The sequence below is a fragment of the Hydractinia symbiolongicarpus genome, chromosome 2, assembly GCF_029227915.1.
Source record: "Hydractinia symbiolongicarpus strain clone_291-10 chromosome 2, HSymV2.1, whole genome shotgun sequence".
NCBI classification, from domain to species: domain Eukaryota; kingdom Metazoa; phylum Cnidaria; class Hydrozoa; order Anthoathecata; family Hydractiniidae; genus Hydractinia; species Hydractinia symbiolongicarpus.
In genome coordinates this window covers 13,749,436-13,765,339 of record NC_079876.1, presented here as the reverse complement: position 1 = coordinate 13,765,339, position 15,904 = coordinate 13,749,436, and the positions used below count along the sequence as shown (strand labels likewise).

Sequence of the window (15,904 nt, the reverse complement as noted above, 5' to 3'; positions counted from 1 at the left end):
TTTGTATTGTATATATATCTTTCCAAAATTTTCTTTTTTACATTTTTTCTAAATTTTTGTATTTTTAAAGAAAGTCAAAAAATTTATTGTTTGTTGTTATTTATTGCTAATTTGTCCTTTATAATTGTCTGTGATGTGTGCCCAAAAAATAAATAAATACTTTTTTCTTAATTCAGTATTTACTTATTTATTTAGAGAATAATAGACATCAAAAACATTTTGACAACAAATTTTTACAAACGCAAATGCAAATTTTTGTTTTTGAAAAGATTTACTGTGGCAAATAATTGCTGAACAAATAAACTAAGCCACCCGCTGTGACATTTCCATAGTTTTGTAACATTCATTTTTACTAAACAAAAAACAACGTATTTTAATCTTGAAAACCAATGCATGACACAAAAACCTTCTTCACTTATAATTATGCATATACCTTGTTGTGTATTTTTATGCCATTTACTTCCTCACACTTTATTTTTTTTCCAGTATAAATAATGAGAAATTAAGGCATGAGATACATTTTTAATTTTATTTTCATTCCACTAAATGGTTTATTGTAGCCATATTTTAGACTTGCTTTGTGTCAAAATAAAATTATTAATATACTTTGACTTATTTAAAATCAAAATTGTCTTTAAAATCTAGTTAAGTTTGAGTACTGGTTTTAAATATATAACAATATTATAGAGAGAAAATTAAATTTAACACGCATAATGGCAAGCAGACCTTCATTCAAGTTTCCAATCTATTTCTTACCAGATATTTTCCACAGAGTTCTTCCATTCCATATGGCGAAAGGTAATAATGCTATTATTAAATATTACCTAACTGATACAAAAAAATTAATTCGTTTGTGCCTTATTATAACAGGGTTTTTTATGGACTCATACTAACTGGTTTGGAAAGCCATTATTTAAATAGTGTGACAAAACTGAATTCCATTCAATTTTGAACTATCCTGAAATACAAAAGTAAGTTCCAAAGCAAATGTGTTGTTATATTTTAGATGGGATGTAGTCAGATAATAAATGATTTTGTAATGTAGAATGCAAGTAAGCAAAAAGCTGTACTTTTGATTTTTAGTTTTGTATTGCAACATCAAACTGGTCAGTGTTTGTTGAATATTACACTAATTTGGCAGACGTTTATAACTTTAAGTTTAATTTGTAATACAATAAAAGGATATCTTTCGTGTTATTTTTAAATATGATGCAATGACAGCTAAAAAAAAGGAGCGTGAAATAAACTTTAATGGCTGACTGTAAGTGTTTCTTGATCATTCAACAATTTCAGATGTACATGTTGGTTTGCAAATTGCAAGCTATTATTTTCTTTCTTTATTTCTTATTTAGGCATGCGAGCAATGAGGGGCATTGTTAATAATTGTGATTGTGTTATTGAAATACGAGATGCTAGAGTAAGTTTATTTTTTCAGTTTTAGTGTTTTGTATTCTCTTGTCAAAAGGATCAGCACGATTCTTCCTTGGAAAAGACATCGCGGTAACGTCATTTTTTACCTTTCTCTCTGTCTTAAAACATGCAAAGGTATTCATCCTGAAACTATAAGTTGTTGTTATATCCTGTGTTTAATTTGTACCAACGAAGCAAACAAATATTGTTTATGGTAATTTTTGTGATAATGTTTGTGATATTGTTTGTAATAATAATAGTAAGTGATAATGTCACATAAATGAACAAATAATATAAAAAGATGTTTAAAAGAGTATTAAAATCGTTCTTTAGAGTAAACATTTGTGAAGTTGGGGAATGTTAAGGGAAATAAATTCGGTCCGACAAGAGTGATTCCACCTTTTAGCAATGCTTTTCAGGGATTTTTACCCAATTGGCAAAATAAAACACCTGAATAGAAGTTTTTTCGCTCTGGCAAAGATAAACTGTTTGATTGGGAAAAATGGAACAGGTGTAAACCTGCCTTTATACCTTCCAAACAAAAGTGTCATCTACAATTTTGCGCTTGTGACCTGCAATCAGTTCCAAAAGGCTGTAGAGCAAGGGACAGGGTTCAAGATTTTCTGACTATATAGTGAATAGAATAACTCCAGGGACAACTGCAATTAGGTTGGTGTTTTCTTTAGGTTCCATTTTCCAGCACCAATCCACAATTTGAGGATTTGTATGCAAATAAACCCAGAATAATACTAATGAACAAAATAGATATTGCTGATGAAAAGAAGACAAAGGTTTGTGTACACATATTTTTAAATATTAATAAATCCAATATGAAAGGATGCAAGGGAAAGTAGCTGTTGAAATCACTGTGATATGTTTTTGATTAAATAACTGCACTGATGTGTGAAAAACATTGAAACAAAACTGGATTATCAAAACTAGTTCATAAGCTAAATTAATTGGTTTGTGCGCCTCACTGTACCAAAGTCATTTACATCTTTGCATATTATGTCAAGTGGAAAAGGTATCAGTTGTTTTTTCACATTCAAAAGGCCTACTAAATAAACTTACAGAGCTCATCAAAAATACAGACACAGAAACAAATTTGATTTAAAAATCTCTGTTATAATGCCCGTATACGTCTGTTCGTCCATCTGTCTGTCACGCAAAATGGTAGCCTAGCTGCGACGGGCGAACCCGTGGATTTTTCCACGAGCTAACGACTAGTTTTATAATAATATGCTAACTGTGTCTGTATGAGGCTATTCCGCCATCATTTCTTTACCTTAAAAATAAGGAAGAGCATTATAACACACATTATACTGGCAATTTATATTCACAGCCTGTAGATTTCATCAATAATTAAAATTTGCGGGTTATAGTGTCCTGGTACCTTCTTAATTACAAATATGCTTGTTTTATTTTTTAAATTTGTTTAGGAAATCTCAAATAAAATATTGAAGGATGATGATGCTGATGCAGTATTGTTTAGTAACTGCAACGCTCGATTTAATCATGCTATTAAAGAGGTACAATGTTGCTCTCGCTCACAGTTGCTGCAGTAGTAAATAAGTTAAGCTGATGCTCTGTTGTTAGCTAGGTCTTTGTTTCCACTTCATGCACCTTATTTAAGACTAGATATTATAAAAATTGAAAACCTGACATCAATGTGAAAGGTGTTGCCCAATTTAGAATAATAATTTAAAACAATAATTTAGAAAGTTAAAAATGTTTTGGTTTGACGTAGTCTTGTTTTACCTTTGCTTAGAAAGTTATTGCATTTATTTTATTTTCAGGTTATGCCAGTGTTAAAGCAGATTTTTACAGTACAAAATAGAGTCAAATCTGAACAGGTAATTGTTATATGCTGATCTCAGTTGCTTTAATACACCTTGTTTTATTAAAACAATTTAAGGCTGAATTAAAAAAAAGCCAAATTGCCCCAGCAATGACTTTGTACTATACTTTTAAAAATTTATAATGTACGTTAAAGTGATAAAATAATAAAAAAGTGGTCAAAATACCTGTAAAATTATAATTTTTGGTTAAAGTGAAAATTCTTGTTTCTTATATAAAATAGATTACATCTTCCCCAAATTTTCTATCTTGTTGTTATAGTGTGAGACACGTGTGAAAGGATTGTTGCTATTTCAGCTACTAAAACTTGATATATATCCAATGTCTTTATAGTGTGAGACACCTGTGAAAGCATTGCATGAACGACAGTATAAAGTAATTGTTTGTGGAATTCCTAATGTTGGAAAGTCATCATTTATAAACTCTGCAAGACGCCATTTTATGTCAAAAGGTAAAAATTTCTTATCACAATGTTTTGTGTTATCCTTGGCGTAAATATTTCACATAAACGCTTATTGTATATATAAGTTTAAGTAAAACAATTAAAAGTAAAATTGGCAAAAAAAGTTCGGACAAAATGAATTTTACCAATAATAGTGCTTGTTACATAGTCCCCATATTAATATTTCCGTATTCTGTCTATCAGTCAAAAGGATGTCATGCTTAATCAGACGCGAAATCTTAAAACCACAAGTAACAAATGCAATATATTTTCCAACTTTTGGAATTGCTCACGCGTAGCAAGCCAATCATGAGCCCTGATTGTTACAAATAACCAATCATTAATCATTATGGTGTTAAGCTTTAGAGGCCCCTTTTGTTGACCTTTTGCATGTCACGATAATTACATAATCATACTTTCTAGCTATGTTGATAATTCTTAATTATTTTGGCCAGCTGCTTAGCTAAAAAATAAAATTGGTTAGGTTGGCTGCAACAAACATTTCAGATGGTTAATTAATGCTTTTGGATGTTTAATATACTTAGTTAGTTATACTTTTAACATTGTGTTAAAGTTGGATGAAGGTCTAATTGATACAATAACAGGCATTATTTAGGTCGTAATGCACCAGGCTGTGATACGTTTACTGCGAGTTATTTTTGGGGCTTTCACCACAACTTATTCCACATAATAAAAATGGTGGGTGATAGTTTTAGCTAGATTGTTAACGACAGGGATTTTTATGTAAACCAACACTCATACCTACACAATACCTATATGTACGGAATGTTTTACCTACACTTTATCACTCAACATAAAGTTCACTGTGGGGTTACCCAGCTAGCTTACTTTAATGGTGAAGCTTTTATGTCAATGCAAATACACCTGTAAAGCTATTTGGTGAAAATAATTCTTGTTTACATATTTCCAACACTATTTACTATCCTGAGAGTGTGGTGCTGGTTCACAAATTGTTATTATCTATGTCCGAAATGGTCAATTACAACATTACATAATGTCTAACCACTGGTAACTTGGATTTGTTTCTTTTATTCTTCTTGAAATACGTTAAAGATTGCGATGAATCAAGACTTTTTTTCACCTTAAGTTGATGTCCAAAGTTTAGAACTGGTTAAAATTATCGTATAGGAGTAAAATGAAATGACTTTAGAATGTTGCTTTAATCACTCTGATATATCAAAAAAGGTTTACATCAAGTGTTGTTCATAGCCAAAATGTTGTTCATAGCAAATGTTGTTCATACCAAATGTTGTTCATGGTGAATGTTGTTCATAGTGAATGTTATTCCGAGCGAATATTATTGAGAGCAAATGTTGTTCATAGCGAATGTTGTTCATAACGAATGTTGTTCATAACGAATGTTGTTCATAGCGAATTTTGTTCAGAGCGATTGTTGTTCATAGGGAATGTTATTCATAATGAATGTTGTTCATAGTGAATGTTGTTCACAGTGAATGTGGTTCATAGTAAATAGTGTTCAGAGTAAATATTGTTCAGAACCACTGTTGTTCAGCGCAAATGTTGTTCATAGGGAATGTTGTTCAGAGCGATTGTTGTTCATAGCGAATTTTGTTCATAGCAAATGTTGTTCATAGTGAATGTTGTCCAGAGCAAATGTTGTTCATAGGAAATGTTGTCCATAGGGAATGTTGTCCATAGGGAATGTTGTTCATAGGAAATGTTGTCCATAGGAAATGTTGTCCATAGGGAATGTTGTTCATAGCGAATGTTGTTCATAGGAAATGTTGTTCATAGGGAATGTTGTTCATAGGGAATATTGTTCATAGCAAAGGTTTTTGAGAGCGAATGTTTTTGAGAGCAAATGTTTTTGAGAGCGAATGTTTTGCTAATAGCGAATGTTCCTCAAAGCGATGGTTGTTCATAGCGAATGTTGTTCATAGCGGATGTGGTTCAGAGTGGATGTTGAGTGTTCAATGCAATTCGTTTTTATGTTACTGTTGAAAACAAACGTTCTCGTTTTTATTTACAGCTTAACAAAGCGAGTTTAGATAACTTTAAAATTTGCATCTTGGAAAGCGTAAAAGGGTTTGCAGAAACAATTTTAACCACTTTTTACTATGTGATATGCTTTTTTCTACATGCAGGAGGAAAAGCTACTCCCGTTGGTAAAAAGCCTGGTGTAACACGGTCTGTCATGCAATCCATAAAAGTAAGTGTGGTATATAGTTGTTTGATGTACTGCAGGTCGTTTCTGGTATTTGTATTTGTCCTAATTTTGAAGTCCATGAGACCACTATCTTTACGTGCATTAAACCGACTTTTATTGTCATACTTAATAGTTTTGTTAATTCTAGATGTCTCAATCTCCAAGAATTTTATTGCTCGACACTCCAGGTATTATTCAGAATAGTTTTTTTTAGCTTTTTTATGCAACGTTTTCAATGCTGGAAGAACTGATTTCATCGCAGAAAAAATGTTTATATTAATGTTATTTTTGTTATGTAGGTATATCATATCCGGAAGTACAAGACAGTATGACCGGAATCAAGTTGGCATTAACCGGTATGTAAGCTTTTGTATAACAAAACACTTTCAGACAAGTTTTACAAACTTGATTTTACGTACAGTGAAAAAAACTTTTTGCTTGCATTTTTATGGAGGTAAATTTGTAAGGATTCAAATTTGCATAGACAATTTTAGGCTTACCTTCTCCGCAAGTAATAATTGACCGATACTATTGTTACCCGCGGGAAAGGCTGGCCTGAAATTTTATATCTTAGCATAGTCATAAGAAAAAGAGTCTGGTGAATCGCGTGGCTCTATTGTTTATGTTTTTGTTAGCAGAATATACCTAGTACCCAGTGCTTTGACTGCACGCTGGTTAGTTACTGTAAGCATAGGATTAACAAACATTTAAACAGAATTATCTTTAACATGACTGGCAAAAATTGCTCTATATACGGTTGCACAGTTTCACAAAGAGCTAAATATATAGGTCTATCTATTTTTAAAGTTCCTGCTGGTGAGAATCAATTTGACAAGTCGTGGAGAGAAAAGTTAGTTGCTGTTGTGATAAAAGATAGGGAAGTTGATCATGCTTTAAGGGATAGAATTCAAAGAAAAAAAATATATATTTGTGAAAAGCAACTCAGCGAAAATCAAATGAATCGTAATCACTCTAGCAGAACCACACTTGTTCCCAGTACTATCCCTACAATAAACCTTCCTATCAAAAGTTTTCCTTCATCCTCCACATCTTCTAAGCCTCGTCAATCAGCACAATCTATTTTGCAGAAAAAAATTGAACCAGTGGAAAATGTCATTACTGATCGGTACAAGTCATTTACAGATTTTATTTCTAAAACTCAGTTGTTGAAATTAGTCTACAGGTGATTGTGCTTTTCTTGCCTGTCATGATGCTATCCACTCAGTTCCAAAGTATGAGATATATGTTGGTAATAATCTTGTTTTTACTGTTCGTGTTTTTTTACCGTCCGTTCCTGCTAAACATGACATTCTCATTCACTAAAACTTAATACAATCACATATTTAACAAGATTAATTATGGATTTGAAATTATGCCCAGGTTTGACCACTTTGCTGGTAGCTGTCTTGAGCACTGTGTTCCAAAAGTATTTAACATCAAGGATAGCACTAGTGCACCTCTTCATCAAAGCAAATGGTATCGATCTCCAAATTGCATAGTTCTTATTCCACCTTCTTCTGAAAAATGATTGAAATGTGTTAGGTCGGAATCAAAAGAAAGCCTAAGTTTGAAAAGGAAAAGGGACAATTTAATTTCACCTGCCAAACTTAAAGCACCAATTTCCATGACTTTTCCAGAACGAATCATAAAAACCCTTCAAAGTCATCGGTTGGAAAATAAAGAATTAATGAAGAGTTGAATAAAATGCAAGATGAAATTTCCACTTGTGCAGTTCCAGTCAAAAAACGTCTTGGTGAAGATTTCATAAAAATTATGTCAACAACTAATCGCAAAATATCACCATTCATGAAATGTTTTTGGGAAGAGCAGCAGAAATATTTATCATAATCGAAAAATGATGTTTGCTATCATCCTATGATCATTCGTTACTGCTTGGGTTTAGCTGCAAAATCCCCCGCCTTTTATGATGAGATTCGTGTTGACGATAAGAAAGACAGTGGTTTCTTGGTACTCCCTAGTAGACGTCGTTTAAGGGACTATAAGAACTATATTCGTCCAAAGCAAGGTTTTAACAAAGACGTTATCCAGGAATTGTGTAATATGGTCTTCAAATTACAACCACATGAGAAATATGCAATATTATTAATGGATGAAATGAAAATTCAAGAAAGTCTTGTGTGGGATAAGCATAATAGTGATCTTATCGGTTTTGTTGACCTTGGTAAAATTGATCTAAATTATGTTGCGTTGAAAAAGATTGATGAAATTGCATCTCATGTTTTTCTCGTGAGCAGCATTGTAAATCCTTTAAAATTTTCGTTTGCAAATTTTGCTACTACCAATGTCACATCAATTGTTTTCTTTCTTTTGGAAAGTGGTTGGTATACTGGAGGAAAAATGTGGCATAAAAGTTGTTGGTGTCACAAGTGATGGAGCATCTCCAGACCGACGAATGTACCATATGCACCTAAACATCACCCGTGTAGCTGACATTAATGCAGAAGTGGACGTAACATACCGCACTTTGAATGTGATGGCGGATGAGGAACGGTCCATCTACTTCATCTCAGATCTACCACACTTATATAAAACAGCCCGCAATTGCCTGAGTAATTCTCTTGCAGCAACATGTCCCAGAAATATGTGAAATGATGGAAGTTATATTATCTGGAACTATATTTCAAAGTTATTCCTTGATGACTTAGACTGTAGGTTACATCTTGTTCCCAAAATAACAAATGACCACATAAGCTCACACCATATTCAGTCATGAATGTACGTCTGGCAGCACAAGTGTTAAGCAAAGCTGTCTTTACCGCTCTTCAGTTGTATGGACCACCAGAAGCTAAGGGAACTGCCAAATATTGTAATATGTGTTCGACCAATTTTCGACTTTCTCAACGTCAAGAATACCAAAGAAGCAGCAATTAAACGTAAACCATTTCTTAAACCGTACACATCTGTTGATGATGAAAGATTCTTATGATTGACCGAAACATTTCTAGGATATTTCAAAACGTGGAAGGATTCAATTGCTGATAGGCCTGGTAATTTCACAGATAATATTAGAGCAACTATGTTTATCTTATGGAAAACCTACCAATGAATCAAAATCACTGTCCATTCTACTGTTGAAGAATTAATCCAGTATTTAATTAATAATGGAGTTCCATATGTACTGACAGAAAGATTTTTTCAAGATCCCCTTGAAAACTACTTTGGTCGTCAACGTGCAATTGGTCATAGGAAGATAACCCATCAATCCGTGATTTTGGTTATAATGACAACACAATTAAAACACACAATATTTCCGACCCATGGCTGGTAACTGTCATGAAATTGATATCGAAACTGTGCCATGCCGTAAGAGCAATTAAACACACTTGGAAGAAAGAAGAAACTAAAAACGGTTATTTTTATAGCCACACATTTATAAAAAACATTAAATTTGCTTAATAAGCAAGAACAACCACTGTATTCCAAATGATGACAGGTAATATCAATTTAAAGCTTTATCTGTTAACACAAACATTAATAAAAAATATTTTAAAATACCTTAAAACCTATATACACTACCTGGACCTTTTTGTAGACTACTATAATTATTTATTATACCATGTGCCAAAATAATATTGTTTTAAATTTTGTTGCTATAAAAATAGCAGTTGCAACAGGTTTATAGTCACTGTTCTGGACTGTTAGTGTCAATGTCTATCTGAAAGATTGCTTGAAGACTTCTTGATTTCAGTGCGTAGAGATCGAGCTTTTTTCTGTTTTGATGCAATTTTGTGCAGCTCACATTTATCTTTCACAAATGAAAAAACACGAACACGAACATAAAGCATGATGAGACGCTCAAGTAAGTTCATTGCTAATTCTTTTGTGACTTTCTCAGTTGAGTGTGATGTTATTTTGTTGTAATTACAAATCACAACAGGGTTCTCAAGCAGGTCTGAAACAATTTTCTTACTATCAATTGTATGGTGAAAATTAGCAGTTGCAGCAAGAACTTCAAGTTCTGCACAACAAAAAGTTCTGAAAACATCATCGGTTACTGACCATAACCCTCCTTGATATTTACTAAATCTGAATTTTTATCGTCTTTCACAAGACACGACTTTCCAGCTAATAAGATGTCTAAACTTTGAACTCCAAGCATACTTCTTGATTTTTTTTTGATCTCCTAATGCGACGATATAGGGTACTAAATACGTAAGCACTTAGATATTGGATTATGTTTTTTTCTTTGGGTGAAAAATTTACATGGGAAGGAAATTTTGCAGTGTTTTCTTTTACGTGATTAGCCATTTCAAAACCAAGGAGAATAGAGCTTCGATTTGATAACTTCTGAAAACAATATTTTCTGAAACAGATTTGCAGAAGGCCGGATAAAACTTTTCAGCATCACCTTTAAAACTACCAATCACATCTCTGACCAGACTATAAGAAAAGTTTGGCTCGTCGTTTGTAATAACATAATTGACAAATTAATTTCTGGTCTTCTCACTAGAGCATTCATCTTTAGAAAGTTTACTTGTACTTAATTGGGCTTGCTTACTTGGTGTTACTTCTTAAAGTATAACAGATGGAGCTTGGTTTCAGCAGTAGTAAGGTTGTTGTCATTTAACTGGTTTGGTGGCTGACGATGTTTAGCATTTCGATGTCTTGTGATTCCCCGTTTTGTTTTGCATGTTTTGAAGCATATATCACAGGAAAAACTACTTTCAGAAGGGTCGTCAACTATTTCTTCAACAATTTCGGACAATTCTTTAGTTAAATCACGATTTTTCTCTAATAAATCTTCATCAATAACAGCCAAGATTGCATCAAAATCATCTTCACTAAAGTAATACTCCCCAGGAGCAGCCATTATTGATAATTCTGTGCAGTCTTAAACCGGTCACTCCGATTTAGGAAACATATCTGCTTGTGAACAATAGGACGGCCCTGAATTACCAGACTAACTCTTTTTCTTATGACTATGATTATAGTTAGTCAATTCACACGAAATAACATTGAACAAATTAAGGTTAAAAAACTAGGTTTTACTTCTGTGGCATTGAATAACTTATTTCTGCAGGAACATTTCCCGATCACGTGATTGGAGAAGAGGTAATTGCTGACTACTTGCTTTATACGCTCAACAAACAAAAGAACACCAGGTTAGCTTTGATACTAGTCATCGGTTTATGTTAATATAGTAATATTGACCACAGGATAAACCAACTTAAACAAGAAGCCCTGGGGGCTCTAAGAATTTCCGCTCGCTACAAAAATATTTGATGACAACCTGCAAATTCGTTGTGTTATTGTGCCAAACATTCGAAGAGGTTTGGTGCATGAAGCTCTGAAGATAAAGCACACAAGTGACATCATATCTTACAACAAACGCAAACAAAACGAAACGTGTGATAATAAACTCATATTTTAAAAGAAAATGCTAAAAAAAATATAGCCTATCATTCATGGTTGAAAGTCTTGCTAATGAAATGTTTATGGTCTTAAACGGCATTTAGTTGACAAAAAATCAAAATTTTGATGCCACCACCATGTTCAGCATACCTTTTTTATTAACTGTGGCAATTTTTTGTCAAAAATAAAGTAGTTCTAATTTTTGGACCAATTTTGGCCTAAAATGACATTTAGGTAACAAAAAATCAGAGGAACGTGAAATTCCAGGGTCGATTTTTCTCAAAAAATGCTCCAAAAGAAAAAAACGACGGTTTTAAAGAATTTCCTACGCCTTCGGGCGCGGAAATTCAATAACATCTGGTTAGCCTAAAACCATATATCGATAATCGGTAAAGGAACTTCAAAAACATCATGTTAACTTCAATGCTAATATGTTGAGTATGAAAGAACTTAAGTTGGAATTTGTTGGTTTATAACGAATTAATATGCGGCATGACTTAATTTATTACACTTTTTCTTGTATTTGTCAACAATCATTTTCTCTTGTTTTTACCTCCCTGTTCGTACTTTATTTTTTATAGATATCTAAAGATTTATTACACTTTTTCTTGTATTTTTCAACAATCTTTTTCTCTTGTTTTTACCCCCCTGTTTGTACTTTATTTTTTTTAGATATCTAAAGATTTATTACACTTTTTCTTGTATTTTTCAACAATCTTTTTCTCTTGTTTTTACCCCCCTGTTTGTACTTTATTTTTTTTAGATATTTAAAGATTTATTACACTTTTTCTTGTATTTGTCAACAATCTTTTTCTCTTGTTTTTACCCCCCCCCCTGTTTGTACTTTATTTTTTATAGATATTTAAAGATTTATTACACTTTTTCTTGTATTTTTCAACAATCTTTTTCTCTTGTTTTTACCTCCCTGTTTGTACTTTATTTTTTATAGATATCTAAAGATTTATTACACTTTTTCTTGTATTTTTCAACAATCTTTTTCTCTTGTTTTTACCCCCCTGTTTGTACTTTATTTTTTTTAGATATCTAAAGATTTATTACACTTTTTCTTGTATTTTTCAACAATCTTTTTCTCTTGTTTTTACCCCCCTGTTTGTACTTTATTTTTTTTAGATATCTAAAGATTTACTACATTTTTCTTATATTTGTCAACAATCTTTTTCTCTTGTTTTTACCCCCCTGTTTGTACTTTATTTTTTTTAGATATCTAAAGATTTATTACACTTTTTCTTGTATTTGTCAACAATCTTTTTTTCTTGTTTTTACCTCCCTGTTCGTACTTTATTTTTTATAGATATTTAAAGATTTATTACACTTTTTCTTGTATTTTTCAACAATCTTTTTCTCTTGTTTTTACCTCCCTGTTTGTACTTTATTTTTTATAGATATCTAAAGATTTATTACACTTTTTCTTGTATTTTTCAACAATCTTTTTCTCTTGTTTTTACCTCCCTGTTTGTACTTTATTTTTTATAGATATCTAAAGATTTATTACACTTTTTCTTGTATTTGTCAACAATCTTTTTCTCTTGTTTTTACCTCCCTGTTTGTACTTATTTTTTATAGATATCTAAAGATTTATTACACTTTTTCTTGTATTTGTCAACAATCTTTTTCTCTTGTTTTTACCTCCCTGTTTGTACTTTATTTTTTATAGATATCTAAAGATTTATTACACTTTTTCTTGTATTTGTCAACAATCTTTTTCTCTTGTTTTTACCTCCCTGTTCGTACTTTATTTTTTATAGATATTTAAAGATTTATTACACTTTTTCTTGTATTTTTCAACAATCTTTTTCTCTTGTTTTTACCTCCCTGTTTGTACTTATTTTTTATAGATATCTAAAGATTTATTACACTTTTTCTTGTATTTTTCAACAATCTTTTTCTCTTGTTTTTACCCCCCTGTTTGTACTTTATTTTTTATAGATATCTAAAGATTTATTACACTTTTTCTTGTATTTGTCAACAATCTTTTTCTTTTGTTTTTACCTCCCTGTTTGTACTTTATTTTTTATAGATATCTAAAGATTTATTACACTTTTTCTTGTATTTGTCAACAATCTTTTTCTCTTGTTTTTACCCCCCCCCCCCCCCTGTTTGTACTTTATTTTTCATAGATATTTAAAGATTTATTACACTTTTTCTTGTATTTGTCAACAATCTTTTTCTCTTGTTTTTACCTCCCTGTTTGTACTTTATTTTTTATAGATATCTAAAGATTTATTACACTTTTTCTTGTATTTGTCAACAATCTTTTTCTTTTGTTTTTACCTCCCTGTTCGTACTTTATTTTTTTTAGATATTTAAAGATTTATTACACTTTTTCTTGTATTTGTCAACAATCTTTTTCTCTTGTTTTTACCCCCCCCCCCCTGTTTGTACTTTATTTTTTATAGATATTTAAAGATTTATTACACTTTTTCTTGTATTTGTCAACAATCTTTTTCTTTTGTTTTTACCTCCCTGTTCGTACTTTATTTTTTTTAGATATTTAAAGATTTATTACACTTTTTCTTGTATTTGTCAACAATCTTTTTCTCTTGTTTTTACCCCCCCCCTGTTTGTACTTTATTTTTTATAGATATTTAAAGATTTATTACACTTTTTCTTGTATTTGTCAACAATCTTTTTCTTGTATTTGTCAACAATCTTTTTCTTTTGTTTTTACCTCCCTGTTCGTACTTTATTTTTTTTAGATATTTAAAGATTTATTACACTTTTTCTTGTATTTTTCAACAATCTTTTTCTCTTGTTTTTACCCCCCCCCCTGTTTGTACTTTATTTTTTATAGATATTTAAAGATTTATTACACTTTTTCTTGTATTTGTCAACAATCTTTTTCTTTTGTTTTTACCTCCCTGTTCGTACTTTATTTTTTTTAGATATTTAAAGATTTATTACACTTTTTCTTGTATTTGTCAACAATCTTTTTCTCTTGTTTTTACCCCCCCCCCCCCCCCCCCCCCCCCTGTTTGTACTTTATTTTTTATAGATATTTAAAGATTTATTACACTTTTTCTTGTATTTGTCAACAATCTTTTTCTCTTGTTTTTACCTCCCTGTTTGTATTTTATTTTTTATAGATATCTAAAGATGTGTGCGCTAAAAGAACCGTGCGACGATTTTGATAAAGTGATATACTCACTAGCTGAACAGAGAGATCTCATAAGGGGTACGTTAGTTATCTTACTTGATATTTCTTAAATATCTTCATTGAGTGCAAGGTTCTTATGACAAATGTCAAAACTGAGTGGGTGTAAGCTAGGGCATCATCAGATAAACACCCCTTAAAGAAGACGGGATTTTAATAATTGGACGGATGTCGAAGAGGAACATTGAAAATAGGGTGTTAGGCCTATAGGGGGTGTCTAAAATGGGGAGTGTTAACTAGAAGCGTTGTGGAATTCAAAAAAGTAAAAACTATTTCACATGCACGGCTAAAAAAATGATTTTGCTTTTGACCTAAATATATTCAAGTTCAAAATCTGTTAGAAGAACTGTTGTAAGTAACCGCTACTTACGTTGGTGACGTAACTATACTCTTTTAATTTTAGATTCTCGACCAGATTACCGACGTTGTTCGATATTGTTAATACAAGCTTTCAGAAATGGAAGGTTTGGTCGTATTACTCTCGACGAAACGTGAAACCTCGCACTTACGATAGATTGTGCTACGCTCAATAAAACGTGAAACGTCGCTGTTACGGTTGATCGAGTTGTGTTACTCTCGACGAAACGTGAAACCTCGCACCTCAATAAAACGTGAAACGTCGCTGTTACGGTTGATCGAGTTGTGTTACTCTCGATGAAACGTGAAACCTCACTGTTACCATTTATCGTGTCACACTCAACAAAAAGTAAAACGTCACTGTTACGATAGATTGTGTTACGCTCAATAAAATATGAAGCGCCAAAATTACGATTCATCGTGTCACACTGAACAAAACGTGAAACGTCACTGTTACGATAAATCCTGTTACGCTCAACGAAAAGTGAAACGTTACTGTTACGATTGGTTGTGTTACTCTGTACGATTCGTAAAACTTTATCTTATAATACATGTAATCATGGTTCGAAGTTCAGTTGAAATTTCACCATTCATCGTCAAGCCATTATCGAATCCTGCAACAGCCTATAAATACTTCGCCTGTGAATGCGTTGCTATAGTATAAGCGTACTTACAAAGTAGGACGCCTGCTTAAAGTCGCGCATTTTTAAATTATACCCCACATTTCGCCCCCTTCTGACGGTTTTTTTTAATAACTCCTTATTGCTTTGTTATATGGCTATGCTACTTACTGAGTTTCAATATTTACTTATTAGACACTTGCATGCTAAATATTTAGATCCCATACCCTTCAGAGGCTTTGATATTGGCCATTATTCGAAACTACCCCTAAAAATCTCTATAAAATCCTTATAATGGGGAAAATATAATAACTCCTGTTAGGATTATCCTTAGAACTTGAAACTTGCAACGCAACCTTGTTTCATCAAGAAGAATCATTTTTCATAATTCGGACACGTGACCAATCAGATTTCCCGATTTTGTCGGGTTTTACCCAAAAATCAGAAAAAACGGATTCTCGGGCATTTTTTTGCAATTTTTAATG

At 32.0% G+C, this 15,904-nt stretch overlaps 1 protein-coding gene across 6 annotated transcripts; it reads left to right on the top strand.

Annotated features, from left to right (window-relative positions):
- Positions 1 to 242: 242 nt before the first annotated feature.
- LOC130629538 (mitochondrial ribosome-associated GTPase 1-like) lies at positions 243 to 15,368 on the top strand. 6 transcript variants are annotated; one of them, XM_057442789.1, is made up of 13 exons: positions 243 to 798; positions 1,007 to 1,052; positions 1,353 to 1,417; positions 2,097 to 2,201; positions 2,850 to 2,939; positions 3,207 to 3,263; positions 3,601 to 3,718; positions 5,836 to 5,900; positions 6,046 to 6,085; positions 6,197 to 6,253; positions 10,939 to 11,020; positions 14,375 to 14,463; positions 14,846 to 15,368. In XM_057442789.1, the coding sequence occupies exons 3-13, from the start codon at positions 1,355 to 1,357 to the stop codon at positions 14,935 to 14,937; spliced, it is 858 nt and encodes a 285-aa protein (XP_057298772.1). In that variant the 5' UTR covers positions 243 to 798; positions 1,007 to 1,052; positions 1,353 to 1,354; the 3' UTR covers positions 14,938 to 15,368. The 6 variants fall into 6 exon arrangements, 5 of the variants coding, with proteins under 5 accessions (XP_057298772.1, XP_057298773.1, XP_057298768.1 ...); XM_057442790.1 differs by lacking the exon at positions 1,007 to 1,052 and adding an exon at positions 871 to 971; XM_057442785.1 differs by lacking the exon at positions 1,007 to 1,052.
- Positions 15,369 to 15,904: the final 536 nt, after the last annotated feature.